The 16941-nt window shown below is 50.6% G+C and overlaps 2 protein-coding genes and 1 pseudogene across 5 annotated transcripts; 1 reads left to right on the forward strand and 2 right to left on the reverse strand.

Annotated features, from left to right (window-relative positions):
• LOC135404433 (zinc finger protein 239-like) overlaps positions 1-16941 on the reverse strand; it is a 352167-nt pseudogene that overhangs the window by 193754 nt on the left and 141472 nt on the right.
• On the forward strand, positions 313-4660 carry LOC135404455 (killer cell lectin-like receptor subfamily B member 1B allele B). 2 transcript variants are annotated; one of them, XM_064639208.1, is made up of 6 exons: positions 313-1886; positions 2524-2622; positions 2934-3023; positions 3447-3601; positions 3827-3936; positions 4142-4660. In XM_064639208.1, exons 1-6 carry the CDS (start codon positions 1814-1816, stop codon positions 4308-4310), a joined length of 696 nt encoding a protein of 231 aa, XP_064495278.1. In that variant the 5' UTR covers positions 313-1813; the 3' UTR covers positions 4311-4660. The 2 variants fall into 2 exon arrangements, with proteins under 2 accessions (XP_064495278.1, XP_064495277.1); XM_064639207.1 differs by having other exon boundaries at positions 2895-3023; positions 4142-4657.
• On the reverse strand, positions 5518-16230 carry LOC135404458 (C-type lectin domain family 2 member B-like). 3 transcript variants are annotated; one of them, XM_064639215.1, is made up of 5 exons: positions 16098-16230; positions 15530-15640; positions 15057-15238; positions 14684-14784; positions 5518-6842 (listed from the first exon to the last, which is right to left on the reverse strand). In XM_064639215.1, exons 1-5 carry the CDS (start codon positions 16213-16215, stop codon positions 6668-6670), a joined length of 687 nt encoding a protein of 228 aa, XP_064495285.1. In that variant the 5' UTR covers positions 16216-16230; the 3' UTR covers positions 5518-6667. The 3 variants fall into 3 exon arrangements, with proteins under 3 accessions (XP_064495285.1, XP_064495286.1, XP_064495287.1); XM_064639216.1 differs by lacking the exon at positions 16098-16230 and adding an exon at positions 15833-15997; XM_064639217.1 differs by lacking the exons at positions 15530-15640; positions 16098-16230 and adding an exon at positions 15833-15996.

The raw sequence follows: 16941 nt of genomic DNA on the forward strand, positions 1-16941 counted from the left end.
CTCTCCCTCCCAGGGCTTCCTCTTCCGCCTCAATGACAACCTGGATTACTGGCTCGGGCTGCGGAGACGGGGCGAGAGGTTTCAGTGGGTGGACGGCAGCAGCTACAACTCCTCGTGAGTCCCGGGGGTTTGGGGGGTCAGGGGGGCACAGACTGTCCCCCCCTGTGGTGCCAGCGCTGTCTCTGCTCCTCCTTGCAGGGTCCCCGTCCTCGGTGACTCAGAGTGTGTGTACCTGGGCCACCGGCACTTCAGGAGCAGGCTCTGCTCGGCTCAGCGGCCTTACCTCTGCAACAGACCCCAGGATCGCCTGGAATAAACGGTGGGAAAGGGACCTTTTCCTCCATCCTGAAGACTCAACAGCTTTGCATCTTCTCCCAGCACACCTCAGCTCTCCACCGGCCTTGCAGTTGTTTATCTGCATCACCTCAGAGTTTGGTGCCACGGATACCTCAGTGCAACCCCTCAGGGTCACCTCAGTGCCTGGGCTGAAGGAGATGAGCCTGCAGGGAGGGGACATGATGTGGAAGCCCATGTGTGGCTGCCTGGACTGGGGACTCTGGATTTCTTTGTCCTTCTAGAACCATCCCAGAACTCATCCTGCTTCTCTAACAGTCCACAGTTGTACCCTAACCCTGTATACATGTATGATGCTGCCTATCCAGAGTGAAGCAGGAGATCCCACGTTCACTTTTGCAATAAAACCTTTGGAAATCCCCCCCTGTCCCTTCCCCTGCTCCCCCTGCCACTTTCCATGATTCCATCCCAAATGTCGGAGCCTTGGAGCTCCCAGGGGTGACGTGGGGCTGCTTCCCAGTGCTCCCAGTCTGCCCAGTCACCCTGGAGGGCTTCAGGGGGGGCGATGGCACACAAGTGCTGCTGGGGGGGTCCCACCTCACTTCTGTTTGTTTTGTGCTTCCCGAGCTGGGCAAAACCGATTTTTGGGTTTTTCTGCCCGAACTCTGTCCCCCTCCTCCGCTCGGGCAAAAGGGATTTGGGGCCGTTTTTTCCCCCTTTTCGGAGGGAAATCGGGTGCGTTTGTGCACCGTGGCCGGCAGGGGATGCGCACGAGCCGGGAATTCCCGCGGACATTCCCTCGGTCCTGTCCCGCCCCGAGCGGCCCCCGCAGCCCCCACGGGACCCCAAAAGCAACTGTGGGGGCAGCCCCAGAAACCAGGACTTGGCCCCTCGGGCGCTTGGAGCTGCACGAGGAGGGTAAAGGATCCCCCGGTGCCCCCCAGGAGCGACTCTGCCCCCCCAGAACGGGGCCGTGTCCTGACTGATGGGGTCGAGGGGGACAAAGGGGGTGTCAGACAAGTGGGGAAAAACCCCCCTAAATGACCTGGGGGTGTCAGCTCCTCCTGCCCTGCCTGGTTCTGACCCTCCCATGGCTGCAGCATTTCTGCCACCACCCCATCCCTGAGAGATGCTCTTTGGGGAAGCAACACCAAATATCACCTGTCACGTTTCAGCCTCACCCCCCAAAAAACCTCAGTCACTGGCTTTTTGAGTTAATTTAATAAATTAATTTGATTAATGTCATAAATTTCCGCCTGTTCGGCCCAACCCTGCACGTGTTCCTGCACCTCCAGGTGAGCCCCCTCCTCCTCCTCCTGACTGGGGACACCCTAAACCCTTTCCCCAGGCACAGGGGAGACTGAAGAATATAAAGATATGTTTAAAAAAAAACCCCAAAGAAACATAAAAGGCCCGGTTGGTGCCATTTCCTGGGACCGGACGCACGTTGGTCACGAGGTGAGAAGGTGTCCGAGTCTGGTGTCGCTCTCGGGACACGCCAACGACCTCCAGAGCCACCATGGCTGGGGAAATGGGTCATGCCAATCTGAGACATCCTGGGAATGAGCCTTCCCCGGCTGAGAAATGTCCTGGTGAGTGTATTTTGGGGGGGGAAAAGGCTTATTTCAGGCTCTGGGAAGAGTTTTGAGTCCGTTACCTTTGGGATCTGTTTGCTCCTCCATCCCTGCATTCAGGTTTCCAAGCTCATGGGGTGGCCTTTGAAATGGGATCTGGGATTGTCCGGAGCAAGACAGGGACAGGAGAGGCTGGAAAATCTCCGGAACTGGAAGAGTTTTGTTTCCCAGACCCTTCACTTGGTGGCCAAAAGGGGACCCCAGGAAACCCCAGGGGAGCCACCACCCCTGGGAGGGCAGGGAAGGGGCTGAGCCCCGTCCGGACCCCGGAGGAGTCGAGGGCTGGAGGGACCCACAGCCACCAACTCCCAGCTGGAAACTGAGCCCGTTTGGGAGTTCCCAGGTCCTGCCCTCTGTCACTGGGTCCTCGAGGCTGCTCCCGAGTCTGCTGCACCCCCCAAGCCCCCCAGTCCCCCCGGGGGTGCTGCCCTGGCTCGAGTCCTGTCAGGGGGGATTTATGGCTTTGGAGGAAGCAAAGCAACCAGAAACTTCTGCTTGAACTCACAGCTCAGCAGAGGGGTTTGGTTTTGTTTTTTTTTCTCTAACCCCCCAGTCTTCTTCATGTTTTTTTGAGCTTAAATGTGGCCTCTTCCAGCTCCTGCCCCGTGCCCGTGGTGGCACAGAGTCCTCCTCACAGCCGGGGCGCTGGGGCACCTCGTCCTGCTGGTGCTGGTGGTGCTCCGAAATGTGAGTGGTGAGTAACCAGCTCTTATCTCCATCTCACACCCTGGCAAGAGGCCTGGTAGCGGAAATCTGGGTTTGCTGCAGTGGTTCAGGCCCTGGAGGGTTGGTGCAGGCACGAGAGCCAAGAGCAAAACCCCTCTGGGTACACCTGGAGCATCCCCAGGAACAAGGGAGGAGGGCAAGACCCGTGGGCTTCGGGCCAACTTCATTAACTGCAGGGCAAAACCCGTCCTGGCTTTGTGGAGTTTGTAGTTTGGCTTCAACTTCTCACTTTGCTCCCAGTTTTTCAGGGCTCTCCAGGTCCTGAAAGTGACACCAGAGTTGAGATCCAGGCCAGGAACCAGACGGAGCGATGCATCTTCCCATCCCTGGTGCGGTACTTCTGCCAGCCCCAGGGGCAGAGCCCCCCAGGTGAGCCCCCTTCCCACCTGGCTCTGCTGGGAGAGGCTCAGGTGGGTCCTCGGGGGGCTCCTCCTGCAAGGAGACCCTGCACCGAGGGTTCTTTGGCAAAAAGGAGCATTTTTAAGGAAGAATTCCCTTTTCCGTGGGATTTTTGGCTGTCCCACCTCCCCGGAGGAGCACGTTCAGCCCAAGGGGGGATGTTTCTCACCACCCTTCCTGCACCCCACTGTGCCCTTATAGTCACCCAACTGCATCTTCTTCCTCCTCCTCCTCCTGTTCATCTCCTCTTCCTCCTCCTCCTCCGTGGTGGCAGAGCAGAAAAACCACAACGCTGGGAAATGACTCGAGGGTTTGGTGCCTTTCATTTGGGGGGTCGGGGAAGACCTTGCCCACCTTTGGGGTGTCTCATTCGTGGCCTTTCCTCCTCTCCAGCCCCTGCTGGCTGCAAGTTGTGCCCCCAGGACTGGCAGCTCCGTGGGGAGAGATGCTACTGGCTCTCCAAGGAATCAGGAAACTGGACTCGGGGCAGGAAAAGCTGCCAAGATCAGGACTCCGAGCTGGTGGTGCTCAAGAATGAGACAGAAATGGTAAACAGGGAGGAAAAGGCTTGAGAAGGACCCAGAAGTCCTGGCGTTTTTAGGGGGGGCCAGGGGAGCAAAAAGCTCCCAGCAACAGGAGGGTTTGGGGTTCAGAGCATGGGGATGCTCGTGTCCCACTGATTTGGGGGATCAGGTTTGTTCTGTGGCTTCACACCCCACGGAACTCCCCATGGAGAGATTTTTTTGGAGCAACTGATCCCTTCCATGTCCCAGGAGAACGTCGAGAGTGTCACAGGCAGGCGCCCGTGGTCGGTGTGGGTCGGGTTGAGGTCACAGCAGAAGGAGTGGACGTGGGTGGACGACACCCCCTACAACCCCCACAGGTGAGTGTCCAAGGTCTGGGGGGGTAAAAAGCAGCTTTGGTCCATTTGAGACTCCGATCCACGTCCACACATTGCTGGGGTCCATGCAAGGGTCTCTTATTCCTCTGGCAACACTCTGCAGACCAAAAGTCGGGGTCATGGGGCACACTGGGGGCATGGGGCACGTTGTGGTCATTTATGGGGCAATAAACCCTTTGTTTTGCAGGTTTGGGGTCCTGCGGGAGCTGGATGAAGGGTGTGGGACCCTGAAAGGCAAGAGCTTGGATGTTGATGTCTGTGCCAGTGACCACAAGTGGATTTGCCAAAAAGCCCCTTTCCAGCTCTCCCCGCCCACGGCAGGAGACGTTGGGAAGCTGGATGATGCCTCCACCTGACACTCTCAGGCAACAGACCCTGTGTGGTATAACAAAATCATTTATTACAGTTCTTTCATGGTTTATCCACCTCGTTACATCAGCAGTAAATTCCAGTCAGTAGCTTTTCTCTATATCCACTTTTTAGTTAAGCATTCTCTACCCATGAGAAAAATACTCCCAAGCAATTTCACACACACACAGATACATCTCACCATGTCTATATTCAGATTGCCAAGTTCCCCTTAAGTTTCTCCCAGAGTCACATAATCTCGCTTCCCATCACTTCAGTGTTATTTTTATGCTTTTACATTACTGTAGATAACAATAAGCCAAGCGGCTCCATCCCTGCTTTCCTTTGTAACCAAACTGTCCTAAAATAAACACACATATTCCAACACCCGTCCCTTCGGTGTCTTCACTGTGAGGGCAACTCTGTGAGGGCAGTTCTGTGAGGGGGACTCTGTGAGGGAGGTTCTGTGAGGGCGACTCTGTGAGGGCGACTCTGTGAGGGAGGTTCTGTGAGGGCAACTCTGTGAGGGCAGTTCTGTGAGGGCGACTCCGTGAGGGCTGTTCTGTGAGGGCGATTCTGAGGGTGATTCTGTGAGGGCAGTTCTGTGAAGGCGACTGTGAGGGCGACTCTGTGAGGGCGACTCTGTGAGGGCAAGTCTGTGAGGGCAGTTCTGTGAGGGCAGTTCTGTGAGGGCAGTTCTGTGAGGGTGATTCTGTGAGGGCGACTCTGAGGGCAGTTCTGTGAGGGCAGTTCTGTGAGGGTGATTCTGTGAGGGCGACTCTGAGGGCAGTTCTGTGAGGGTGACTCTGTGAGGGCAACTCTGTGAGGGCGATTCTGTGAGGGCGATTCTGTGAGGGTGATTCTGTGAGGGTGATTCTGTGAGGGCGACTCTCTGAGGGCGATTCTGTGAGGGCGATTCTGTGAGGGTGATTCTGTGAGGGCGATTCTGTGAGGGCGACTCGAGGGCAATTCTGTGAGGGAGGTTTTGTGAGGGTGACTGTGAGGGCAACTCTGTGAGGGGGACTCTGTGACGGCAGTTCTGTGAGGGCAGTTCTGTGAGGGGGACTCTGTGAGGGCTGTTCCGCCATCTTGGCTCCCTCAGGGCTCCTTCAGCCACCCCGGCACCCGTGGACTTTCCCTCGGGCCTTTCCCCGCCCCGCACGGGACGAGCAGCCCCCGCAGCTCCCGCACCGACCAGGACATGAGGGACAGTGGTGGGGTCGTACAAACTTTAATGCAAATGGAATAAATAGAGGAGAGAGAAGCACAGCAGCAGCACTGATACAGAAAGTCTGCTGAGGCCACAATCAGGACATTGTACATTCACATTCACAGTTTCATATAGCTTTCAGCAATGGAAAAATACTTCACATGTGCACATTCAAGCACTATAGTGCTTGAATATAGTGCATACAGTGTTATGAATGTAGACTCCTAGCATGTAAATATAAAGTAAATATAAATAGAGGATGAGGAAGACTTCTGGAGAAAGAAACCCCTAGTCCACGAAGGCACACGTCCACTTCCACATCATGTCCCTGCAGGTTCACCTCCTTGAGACCAGCTACTGAGGTGACAATGACAAAAGGCACCAAGGTTATTGAGGTAGCACTGAGAGGAAACCTCCTCCTGTCCTGCTCCAGCGCTGCCCGGCGCCTGTGGCTCCGCTCCATCCCCCCCTCCTGAGTCCCCCTTTCCAGAGAGAAACAGATGGGGGGGGGATGGAGGGGATGGACAGGGGGAAAACGGGACACTAGGGAAAAAAATTCCAACATCTCTTCAAACCCAGGACAATATTAAACAGGACTGGGCCCAACGCTGATCCCAGGGGGACACCACTGGTGACCGGATCCCAAATGGATGCAGCTCCATTCCAACCACTCTCTGGGCCTGGACGTTCCAGCCAGTTCCTAACCCAGCACAAAGGGCCCTGTCCAGGCCATGGGCTGCAGCTTTTCCAGGAATGTTCCCTGGGAGACAGTGTCCAAGGCTTTGCTGGAGGACCTTTCAAGGTCCCTCTGGATGCCGACCCCAGGGAATGGCTGGAGCTGTGTCAGGGCAGGGTCAGGTTGGATCCCAGGAAGAGGTTCTTCCCCAAAGGCTGGTTGGGCACTGCCCAGGCTCCCCAGGGCAGTGGGCACAGCACCAAGGCTGACAGAGCTCCAGGAGGGTTTGGATGATCCTCTGGGGCACAGGAGGTGACTCCTGGGGATGGGCCTGGGCAGGGCTGAGGGTTGGACTCCATGATCCTTGTGAGGTCCCTTCCAATACAAGATATTTTTGAGATATTCAGCAAAAATTTCCCAACCAGACAACTGAGATGTTCCCCCAGCAGTTTCAGTTGCAGTGCTGGGGTGAAGCTCCCTCATCTGGTTGGAGATCTAGGGTAAAACTCTGTTTTGGGGTCTCTTAATTTCCCCTTCCACAGGACATAGTCATTGGGGCGGCTGCAGATCCAGTTCTTCTCCGTGTGGCACAGGGACGAACTGATCCACCAATAGTACAGGTACCCACAGGGTCCCTCACCCCTCACCTCAAATCTGCAAAGCCAACGGGATCAGAGTCAGAAAGTGCTGCGGGATTAACAGGCGCTGTAATGTGGAAACCATTCTTCAAGAAGATGTCGTGACTGACCCAGGGCGAAGTGACCTTGTCCGCGCAGGAAGCGAAGTAAACAAGGCCATAAAACTTGAGGGATGTCACAGACCAGGATGTTTAAGTACGATAAAGGGACTTGAAAGAAAACTCAAAAAGACCAGCTGTGTATTCAGAACCAACCAATCAGATGCTGTTTGAAGTGTATACTCAGATATATATACTCCTCTGTAATCAATAAAGTGAAGTTCGTTTTTGTACCTGCATTGAGAGTCTTGACCTGATTGCGGCATCTTGGTGACCCCGCGACGTGATCCTGCTCTGTGTAACTTGATACCTGCAAATTCCCGAGGTGCGGTTGCGACCGGACGTCCGAGAGAGACGTGTTTTGTGGCCACAGTCGACCGGTGAGTTGGAGCCCATCGAGGCTGATTTGAATTGCTCGGGATGGGGTCGTCTATTTCTGCAGTAGAGCGTGCTACTGTTGATGCAGTAATGAACTTGGGGAAAAAGGCAGATGAAACTTTGTCGCGTACTCAAGTAGTGGACTTGTTATTCTGGGCAAAACGTCGCGGATTTTTGCATGATTCCACGGACGTTTTTAAGGACGATACCTGGCGTAAAGTTGGGGCAGAATTATGGGAAGCGGTGCAAACAAATAATAAAGAAGCCAAGGCTCTTGCGCCGACATATCGGCAGGTCCGATTGCTTATTGAACGGTTAGGCGCTGAAGCGAGTGTAGAAGCTGCTGTACGTGCTGCTGTGTTTACAGCAGCTGCCGCCCCAGTGCCATCTGCACCGGAGGTGGAAGAGCCCGCCCCGCACGATGCCGGCCCAGATATTAACCCTGAACATGCCGAGGAGGACTCGGAAGAGTCTCTCATCGACCTCGGGGTGCCAGCTTATACTGCTGCAGCAGTTGAACGGGGACCATATGACGATCTTATTCCCCCGTGGAATCCCTCGCCCGAACCCGTGCCTTCCGCACCCCCGGCTGACCCAGCCCATGTTCCACTGCCGTCTGAACCTATGGAAGTTGATACTAATCCTATCAACGCTTTTGCAAGCCCAAACAAATGTCATGACAAAATTGTTAAAAGAAATGAAAGCTTTAGATAAGGAAGCTGCAACTAAGCCTGCAATAAAGAGTCAATATAAAGCAGCCCATAAAGCAATCGTGGAGGGACTAAAAAATATTGAACAGCAATTAAATAAGGAATTTGTTGTGGAAGGCATTTCTCCTGAACGGCGTTACTGGGTCCTTAATATGGTTAAACAAAGACACTGGGATGAAGAGACTGCTGATGATTTTCTTACTTCAAAGGGAGTACCCCCGTTAAGTGTGGTAGAAAAAGGAGAGATAGTTGCTTATCAGAAACACTATCCTCCAGATGTGTATGATGATGCAGCTCCTTCAGCGAGTCAGAATCAAAGTTTGCCGCAAAAATTACAAGATTGGTGGAACAAATCGCCGCTGCCAAAACGAACACTACCAGGGCGATCCCTTGTGGACTCGGGTGCTACTCCCAAGGTTCCCTTACCTGATAGCTCAGTACCTCCCCGTGATCCGAATTTTGATCATCACAAGAGATGGAGGGGAATCATTACAAATGCAGAACTCACAGGTGATTTTAGCTTTACCGCAGCCCCTGTGCTTGTACAGGGGAACCAACGGCAATGGGCACCTCTGGATTGGAATCTAGTCACACGAGTCCAAAAAGCAGTAATTGACTATGGTATAGATAACCGATTAGTCAAAAAACAAGTTGAAACGATCATTCGCTATCAGGAATTGGTACCTGCTGATATACGCAGCATTTTTGAGTTAATTTTGGGACCCACAAGTTTTTTACTGTTTTTGACGAAATGGCAAGAGAGATTGGAAGTGGCTCAGGTAGCGAACTTAGATTTGCCAATCGGAGATCCCCTGCGTACTGCTACTTTAGATCAATTAATGGGAAAAGGGCAATTTGTAGACCCGCAGACGCAAGCCGCCCTGGACGCTCGTATTCTTGCGCAAAGCAAAGCAGCTGCTCTCGAAGCCTTCATGACATTACCACAGATGGGTAAACCAAAGCAGCCTTATCTGCATATTAGGCAACAGGATGATGAACCTTTCCTCTCCTTTGTGGATAGAGTGAAAGAAGGAGTTGAAGTAGCACCGGACATACCACATAACATGAAAGACACTATGGTGCGTGAAATAGCTGTTCAAAATGCTAACACAGCTTGCAAAAGGATGATCACTATTCTACCAGCAGGGGCCTCTCTTACTCAAATTATTGAACAGTGTGCTCGAGCTCCTTTAGAGCTAGAGAAAGAGAAAGCAACTATTCATGCCTCTGCTCTAGCTGCTGCGCTTACAAAAGCACAGCTGCAAGGTCGTGGAGATAAAAATCCGGAAAAATGTTTTAGCTGTGGACAGCTTGGGCACTTTCGTAAACAGTGTCCCCAGCGCTTTAAGGGGGGATTTAAAGCTATTTCTATGAGTTCTTTTACAGGAATGTGTCATCGATGTGAAAAACCCGGTCACAGAGCCGCGGATTGCCGATCCAAGTTCAAAAAGGATGGGACACCCTTACTTGGACCAACAAAGCAAGACCAGGGAAACTTCAGGAGCCGCGTGGGGGGCGCGGCGGTGAACCCTATCCAAACACCCCCCAACCCGAGTACGCTGCCGAAGCAGCCACCCGGGGCAGTGCAGGGCTTGACCTGGTAACTTCTCAATCTGTAACTATCACAGATAATTCAGTTCATTTAATTCCTACCACTTTTAAGGGACCCATTGGAAACGGACTTGCTGCTTTACTTTTAGGACGTTCTTCTGCCACCAAACAAGGGCTTTTTGTTCAACCTGGTGTTATTGATGCTGATTATAATGGTGTTGTTCAAATTATGTTGAGAGTTTTACATCCACCCTTTTTTCTCCCTACAGGCAGTAAAATTGCTCAACTAATACCATTTTATCCCCAGGTGCCTCAGCATTGTATCACTAACACTGAAAGAACAGGTGGTTTTGGAAGTACAGGACCTTTAGTTGCCTTCACAGAAATACTCTCAAATAACAAACCACTCCGATCAGTCCTTGTCACCTCTGCAGATGACCCTGCAATTCACTTACGAGCTGAAATGATGCTGGATTCGGGTTCTGATGTTACTATAATACCAGCAGATGCATGGCCAGATACTTGGTTAAAACATGCGAAAAAAGAATCTATTCTGGGTATCTCCGGAATAGCCCAAACCATTCAAAGTCAAAATTTTGTTCAGATCTCAGATAATGAAGGCAACGTTGCTTCTGTACGTCCATACATTTTGCAGACAACTTTATGGATATTGGGTCGTGATGCTTTGAGTCAATGGCGTATGGTTCTCACTTCTAACCATTTTTAGTAGGGGCCACTGAGCAACTCCAAGGGCAACCACTGATCAAGTTAGGCTGGATAAACAATGACCCTATTTGGGTTGCTCAGTGGCCGCTTCCTCAAACAAAATTGACACAATTACATATTTTAGTACAAGAACAACTGGAGAAAAAACACATTGTCCCTTCTCAGAGTCCATGGAATACACCTGTCTTTGTTATCCAAAAGAAATCAGGTAAATGGCGATTCTTACATGATTTAAGAGAAGTGAATAACCAAATGCTTCCTTTAGGGGCACTCCAACCTGGCCTTCCTTCTCCAGCTGGTCTTCCTAAAGATTACTCCTTGTTCATTATTGACATTAAAGATTGCTTTTTTAGCATTCCCCTTCATCCTGACGATACTAAATGCTTTGCCTTTAGTGTTCCTCAAATCAACAATTCGGCACCCATGGCGAGATACGAATGGGTTGTATTACCGCAAGGTATGAAAAACAGTCCAACCATTTGTCAATGGTATGTCAATCAAGCTTTACAAAATTGGCGTCAAGGCCACCCCAATTACATTACTTATCACTATATGGATGATATCCTTGTTGCCAGCCCTGAACCCCTACCAGAAAAGGAACAAAATGAATTGTTGTCAGAATTACAAAATTGGGGCCTATCTGTTGCTCCTGAAAAAATTCAACAGATAGATCCCTGGCATTACTTGGGTTTTGAAGTCACGAAAAATCGCTTTCGGCCTTTAAAATTATCACTTCATCCTACAATTCAGACAGTCAATGATGTTCAAAAGTTAATTGGGGACATTCAAAGCGTTCGCCCTTGGGCTGGAATTTCTAATACAGAATTAGAGCCACTAATTGACCTTCTTAAAAATTCAACCTCTATAGCAGAGCCCAGGACCCTAACTCCAGCTGCACAAGAAGCTCTTCAACATATCTCTACAAAATTAGAGAATGTGTGTGCCCATCGCTATGATGCGCATTTACCTCTTTATCTGTTTGTCCTCAATGTTGCGAGAGAATTTTTTGCCCTTATTGGGCAACTAGAGGCTGATCACAAAACATGCTATATTCTTGAATGGGTATTTACAAAATCCACCCCAACAACATCTATCCAGAAAAGAGTAGATCAATTAGGTGATTTGCTGTTCAAAGCTAAACATAGGACTCGTTGTTTATTTGGTAGAGATCTCGATTACCTTATCTTGCCTATTTCTAACCTGCAATTGGTCGAAGAATGGGCAGATACTTCTGTCACCTTTGCTACAGCTATAGTTGGATTGAACATTGATAATCACTTTCCTGCGTCTCCTATATTTTCAGCCAATCTCCCATTTGTACCCTTGAAAATCCTCTCTGACTCTCCCCTCCCAGATGCTCTTACTGTTTTTACTGATGCTAGTGGACGTACTCACAAATATGGTTATGCCTATTTACAGGACAGCAACTGGAAAGTTGTTACTGACTCACTTCCAAATGTTTTTGTGCAAGTCCTTGAGCTAAAAGCTGTTGTATTAGCATTTGTTACCTTTTCTACTATACCTTTTAATTTAGTAACTGATTCTTTATATGTTTATTCTATTGTTAACCGTATCGAAGACTCTCTTTTGGGAAAAGTAGCTAACCCTGTCATTGCTGATCTGTTACTAGAATTACTAAATGTTGTTAATCTTAGACACCATCCTGTTTTTGTAACTCATTTGAGAAGTCATTCTCTGCTTCCTGGAATCCTTGCAGAAGGTAATGCCATGATTGATACCGCTGTTAGTGCTCCTGCAGTTCAGTCCACTGCTTTCCTTTCCGCTCAACAATCGCATGCGTTTTTTCATCAATCCGCCCCCAGCCTCAGTGCAGAGTTTAATATTTCAAAGCCTGAAGCGCAATCCATTATTTCTGCCTGCCCTGACTGTGCTCGTCTCCCACCTTTACAGCAGATGGGAACTAATCCCCGTGGCCTTTCATCACGTTCCCTTTTTCAAACTGACATTACATTAGTTCCCTCATTTGGCAGATTTAAGTATGTTCACGTTACCGTGGATACGTTCAGTAAACTGACCTGGGCTACGCCACTAACGAGTACTTCCAGCAAATCCACTTGTTTACATTGGCTGCAAGCCTTTGCTGTTTTAGGCGTTCCTGAAGAAATTAAAACTGACAATGGCCCAAATTATACTAGCACTTATTCCAATGATTTTCTCTCACGCTGGAATGTACGACATACTACCAGCATCCCGTACAACAGCACCGGTCAAGCTATTGTTGAGCGAAAGCACCAAGACCTTAAACGTTTATTCCGTGTTTTAATGAAAGAGGGGGAGCAGACCCTGTCACCACAACAGGTAGTTCTAAAAGCATTATATGTCCACAATTGGAAAAATCTTGTTGAATCGCCAAAAGCTCCCAAAACGCAATATATAGCACCAATGACTTTGCACTTTTTATCCTCTACTGTCCAATATCCAGATGTGTCTGTTGAAATATGGGATCCCAAACAGAATGCTTGGCAAGGTCCACAGCAATTAATAACCTGGGGTTGTGGCTACGCTTGTGTCTCTACAGGTAACGATACCATCTGGATCCCAGCCAAATGGGTTCGACCGTGGATCAAAAAGGCATTACCTTCCTGACTCTTTCTTTTCTTCTCCTGTTGTTTGCCATCGGTGAGACGCAAGCCCAAGAAAATCTGTGGATTCAATGGGCAACTCAGACAAACACCTCTGCCTTTTGCTTGCATCTCACTGCAGCAACTAATCCTTTTAAGACTTGCCTAATCGGTGTTCCTGTAAGTCCATTTGAGCTTGCTAAGAATGTAGTAAGTATAAATTGTACTGCACGAAATGCTAGTTATTGCTTAGGTATGGTGTTAAAAAGTTTTAAAGAACCTTTGCCTTGGGATCCTCAGGAGTTAAACCTACTGGATAGTCGACCATCAAATGGTTCAGGATGTGTCTTTTTTGGATCGTACAATTTAACAGAAAAGAAAAGACGTACCTGGTTAACACCTCACAAAAATTACAACACGTCCCAATATTGTTCTCCTGATCGCGTTTATGGATGGGGTTCAGGCCACATTCACCTTAATTATTCCTATGCTACCTCCTTGCCACATCAAATATACCTTATCTGTGGTGATAGAGCGTGGCAAGGCATCCCCAAAGAAGCTCATGGGGGAGCTTGTTATCTTGGAAAACTTGCTCTCCTAGTACCTTCTAAAGAGCAATGGCAAACCATACTGCATGGCAAAACACAAAGAGCTCGTAGAAGTCTCGAACAATTGCCCTCAGACTGTTCTGATGAGGTAAGCTTGTGGGGAACCACAGCTCGAGTGTTTGCTGCCATAATTCCCCAAATCGCAGCAGAGGAAGCGTTGACCCAATTACAACACCTTGCGTGTTGGACTGCTAAACAAGCTAATGTCACCACTAATGTACTTTCCCAATTGGCACAAGATATGAGCAGCATGCGCAAGGCTGTGCTCCAAAATCGAGCTGCCATCAATTACCTGCTATTGGTACAAGGAAAAGGTTGTGAGGAATACCAAGGACTCTGCTGTTTTAATCTCTCAGATCACTCAGAGTCCATCCAGGAGCAATTGAAGTGGTTGAAAGAACATACAAAAAGGATCACTGTAAGCACAAATCCTTTGGACGATTGGTTACTATCATTAGGTTTATCTGCATGGGTCAAGGATGTTTTGAAATGGATATGTATCATTGTATTAATTATTGGAATTGTACTCTGTATGGCTCCTTGTATTATTCAGTGCTTTGCTAGTAGAATTCATAGTATGGCTGATGCAGTTTTTGATAAGAGAGGGGGAGATGCTGCGGGATTAACAGGCGCTGTAATGTGGAAACCATTCAAGAAGATGTCGTGACTGACCCAGGGCGAAGTGACCTTGTCCGCGCAGGAAGCGAAGTAAACAAGGCCATAAAACTTGAGGGATGTCACAGACCAGGATGTTTAAGTACGATAAAGGGACTTGAAAGAAAACTCAAAAAGACCAGCTGTGTATTCAGAACCAACCAATCAGATGCTGTTTGAAGTGTATACTCAGATATATATACTCCTCTGTAATCAATAAAGTGAAGTTCGTTTTTGTACCTGCATTGAGAGTCTTGACCTGATTGCGGCAAGAAAGGGAAAAGGAAAAGAAGGAAACTCCCCCCCAAAAAAAATTAAGAAGAGCTGGGATTTCCTCTCTGGCAGAGAAGGGCTTTGGCTGGGGGGAGTCTCTAATTCTCTGATCAGGGTTGGGGGGCAGCGACCTCGGTCCATCCCAACCCCCCAGGGAAAGCCAGGAGCTGTCTGGACACGGGGCAGGAGAAGGTGCCCATCCCAGGATGGGGCATCCCAGGCTCCAGGAAATCCCTGGGGCCCACCCTGGGGCTCCAGCACGGACACAGGGACCCACCTGCCGTTCAAGGCCGTGCCATTGATCCACTCCCAGCCATTATCCCTCATTCCCAGCCCGATCCAGTGGTTTGCTTCGCCTTTATAGCGCAGAAGGAAGGCCTGCAAAGCAAAGAAACGTTGGCTTTGGCCAGTCTTGCCTTCCCCACCTCCTCTTCCCCTCCTGTGCCCACCCTCAGCCAGACCTGGGGCTTTTCCCAAGGGCTTGGCTCCCAGCTCCAGCACTGGCAGCACTTTGGGGCCAGCCTGGGGGGTTTGGGGCTGGTTTTATCCTCTTGGTTTCCCTGTGTTTCCCACCCCGGTGCTGCTGCAGAGGCTCAAGCCCAGTCCTCACCAGTTCATCCCAGTCCTCACCAGTTCATCCCAGTCCTCACCAGTTCCTCCCTGGTGCTTATGGTGGCCAGGGAAGCTCCCAGGGCCTCACACCTTTCCCGGCCCGTGGTCCAGTTGCCCTCAGCCTCAGAAAAATGATAACATTTTCCTTGGAAACCAGGCCAGGTGTCTGGGCACACGTGGGAGAATTCCAGCTCAGGGAAAGGGGGTCTCACACTGAGAACTGAAACACAGAAAGCTGAGTCAGACACGTGGGCAGCCCTGAAAAGCACCAAAATGGGGTTGATTCCTTGGTTTATTCCAGCAGCTGGAAGAGGAAATTGGGGGATGATGCTCTTGGGAAAGGTGTGACCGAGTGAGGAGCAGGTGTCTGGAGCAAAGTGCAGGGGAAAAAGGGAGTCACCCACTTTGGGAGCCTCCCTTGATGCTGGGAAAGTCCCAGGATCCTCCCATCTCCCAAAACAGAGGTGCCTGGCCCGGATCCTCCCCATGGGGGTGCCTGGGTGGGACTCACCAGTCAGTGCCACGACCAGGCTCAAGCTGAGGATCCCCAGGAACAGACTCAGAGCGAGGAGAACACGCACCTTGGGGGATGTTCTCCGGTCTGACTCGGTTCTGTAGGACCCTGGGGCAGGAAAGAGCAGGGTGAGGACGGCCTGGCTCCTCTCCCCTCTGCTTTGCCCTCCTGTGCTGGACCCTCAGTCCATCCCCAGCCCCACTCAGGCCCATCCAGGCCCCCCCACTGGTGCTGCCCCAGCGCGAGATGCTCTTTCCACATCCCACCCTCCCCTGGAGCATTTGGTTTTCCCAGCATTACCACATTTGGACTGTTCCTCTGGATCACTGCAGGTGTTCAGGGCTTCCTCCTGCCTTGAAGAATTTGGCTTTTGGGTTTCTTTCCCCATCCTTGCAGAGAAGCCTCAGGGCCCGGGGCTGACGTTCCCTGGGCTCTGTGGGGTGGATGCACTCGGCAGCCTGGGGTGGAAGGAGAGGAGAGGCTGAGGGGACCTGCAGGGAGCTGAGACCTCCTGGGCCACAGCCCAGGCAGCCGCCCCCGGAGCGTTTGGTTTTCCCAGCATTACCACATTCACACTGTTTCTCTGGATCACTGCAGGTGTTCAGTGTTTCTTCCTGGCTTGAAGAATTTGGCTCTTGGGGCAGCCCTGACAGGGCAGAGTCTGTCCCAAGCTGAACACACATCTGGGAGAGGAGGTGGCACAAAGGACAGATGGAGGGGAGGGGAAAAGAGAGGGGAGGGGGAAAGGTTAAAGAGGAAAAAAAAAAAAGACAAATTAAGCAGAAAGAAAAGAGAAAGACAAGTTTAAAGGCACTTTAACTATTAAATAAGTAAGTCAATGAGAGCTCACAGGTTTGCAGGGGACAGGAGCCTGTTCAGGGCTCAGGAGATGCTGCTGCCAAAAGGGGGGAAAAGGCACCGAGGGCTCAGAGCAGAGTTTGTGCTTTGGGAGCCCTTTTGCAAAAACACACAGGGTGGAAAGTAGGTTGTAACAGTTCAGAGCACCTGTTCTGCTCGGGTTTTCTGTTTGTGGCTCCCCACGAGCTTCTTTTGCTCTGGTTTCCCCCCCCTCCCCGTGCCCACTGTTGCAGGAGCACGACCTGGTTCCCTGCACCCCAAACCAACAGAGACAGCAGCTTTTGGTCCTCTGGGGTCTTCTGTAAGTTACCAGAACCAAATGGACCAACAGAAGCTCATCAGGAACATGTCCTGATAAAACAGCAATATTTCATTGCAGGGTGAGCTCTGAAAGCTGCAAAGGGGCAGGTTGGTTTGTGGGTAAATGGATGTGAAAAAAGCACAAAGCGGTTCCCTCAGAGGGGCTGAAAAAAACCCAACACAACCACTGAAGAAGCAGCAAAAATGACAAACCAGCCCAACCCCGCAGCAGACACTCAAACCAACCCCAC

This window comes from Pseudopipra pipra, chromosome W (assembly GCF_036250125.1).
Source record: "Pseudopipra pipra isolate bDixPip1 chromosome W, bDixPip1.hap1, whole genome shotgun sequence".
NCBI classification, from domain to species: domain Eukaryota; kingdom Metazoa; phylum Chordata; class Aves; order Passeriformes; family Pipridae; genus Pseudopipra; species Pseudopipra pipra.

What these genes read in the sequence shown, in the direction of transcription:
- LOC135404455 (XM_064639207.1), top strand. Translation starts at nt 1,814, where the DNA reads ATGGCTGGGGAAATGGGTCATGCCAATCTGAGACATCCTGGGAATGAG. An exon ending in GGTGCTCCGAAATGTGAGTG is followed by an intron (nt 2,623 to 2,894) that starts GTGAGTAACCAG and finishes CTTTGCTCCCAG; the next exon opens with TTTTTCAGGGCTCTCCAGGT. An exon ending in CCAGGGGCAGAGCCCCCCAG is followed by an intron (nt 3,024 to 3,446) that starts GTGAGCCCCCTT and finishes CCTCCTCTCCAG; the next exon opens with CCCCTGCTGGCTGCAAGTTG.
- LOC135404458 (XM_064639215.1), bottom strand. Translation starts at nt 16,215, where the DNA reads ATGTGTGTTCAGCTTGGGACAGACTCTGCCCTGTCAGGGCTGCCCCAA. An exon ending in TAAGCACCAGGGAGGAACTG is followed by an intron (nt 14,785 to 15,056) that starts GTGAGGACTGGG and finishes TTTGCTTTGCAG; the next exon opens with GCCTTCCTTCTGCGCTATAA. An exon ending in GGCACGGCCTTGAACGGCAG is followed by an intron (nt 6,843 to 14,683) that starts GTGGGTCCCTGT and finishes TTGGCTTTGCAG; the next exon opens with ATTTGAGGTGAGGGGTGAGG.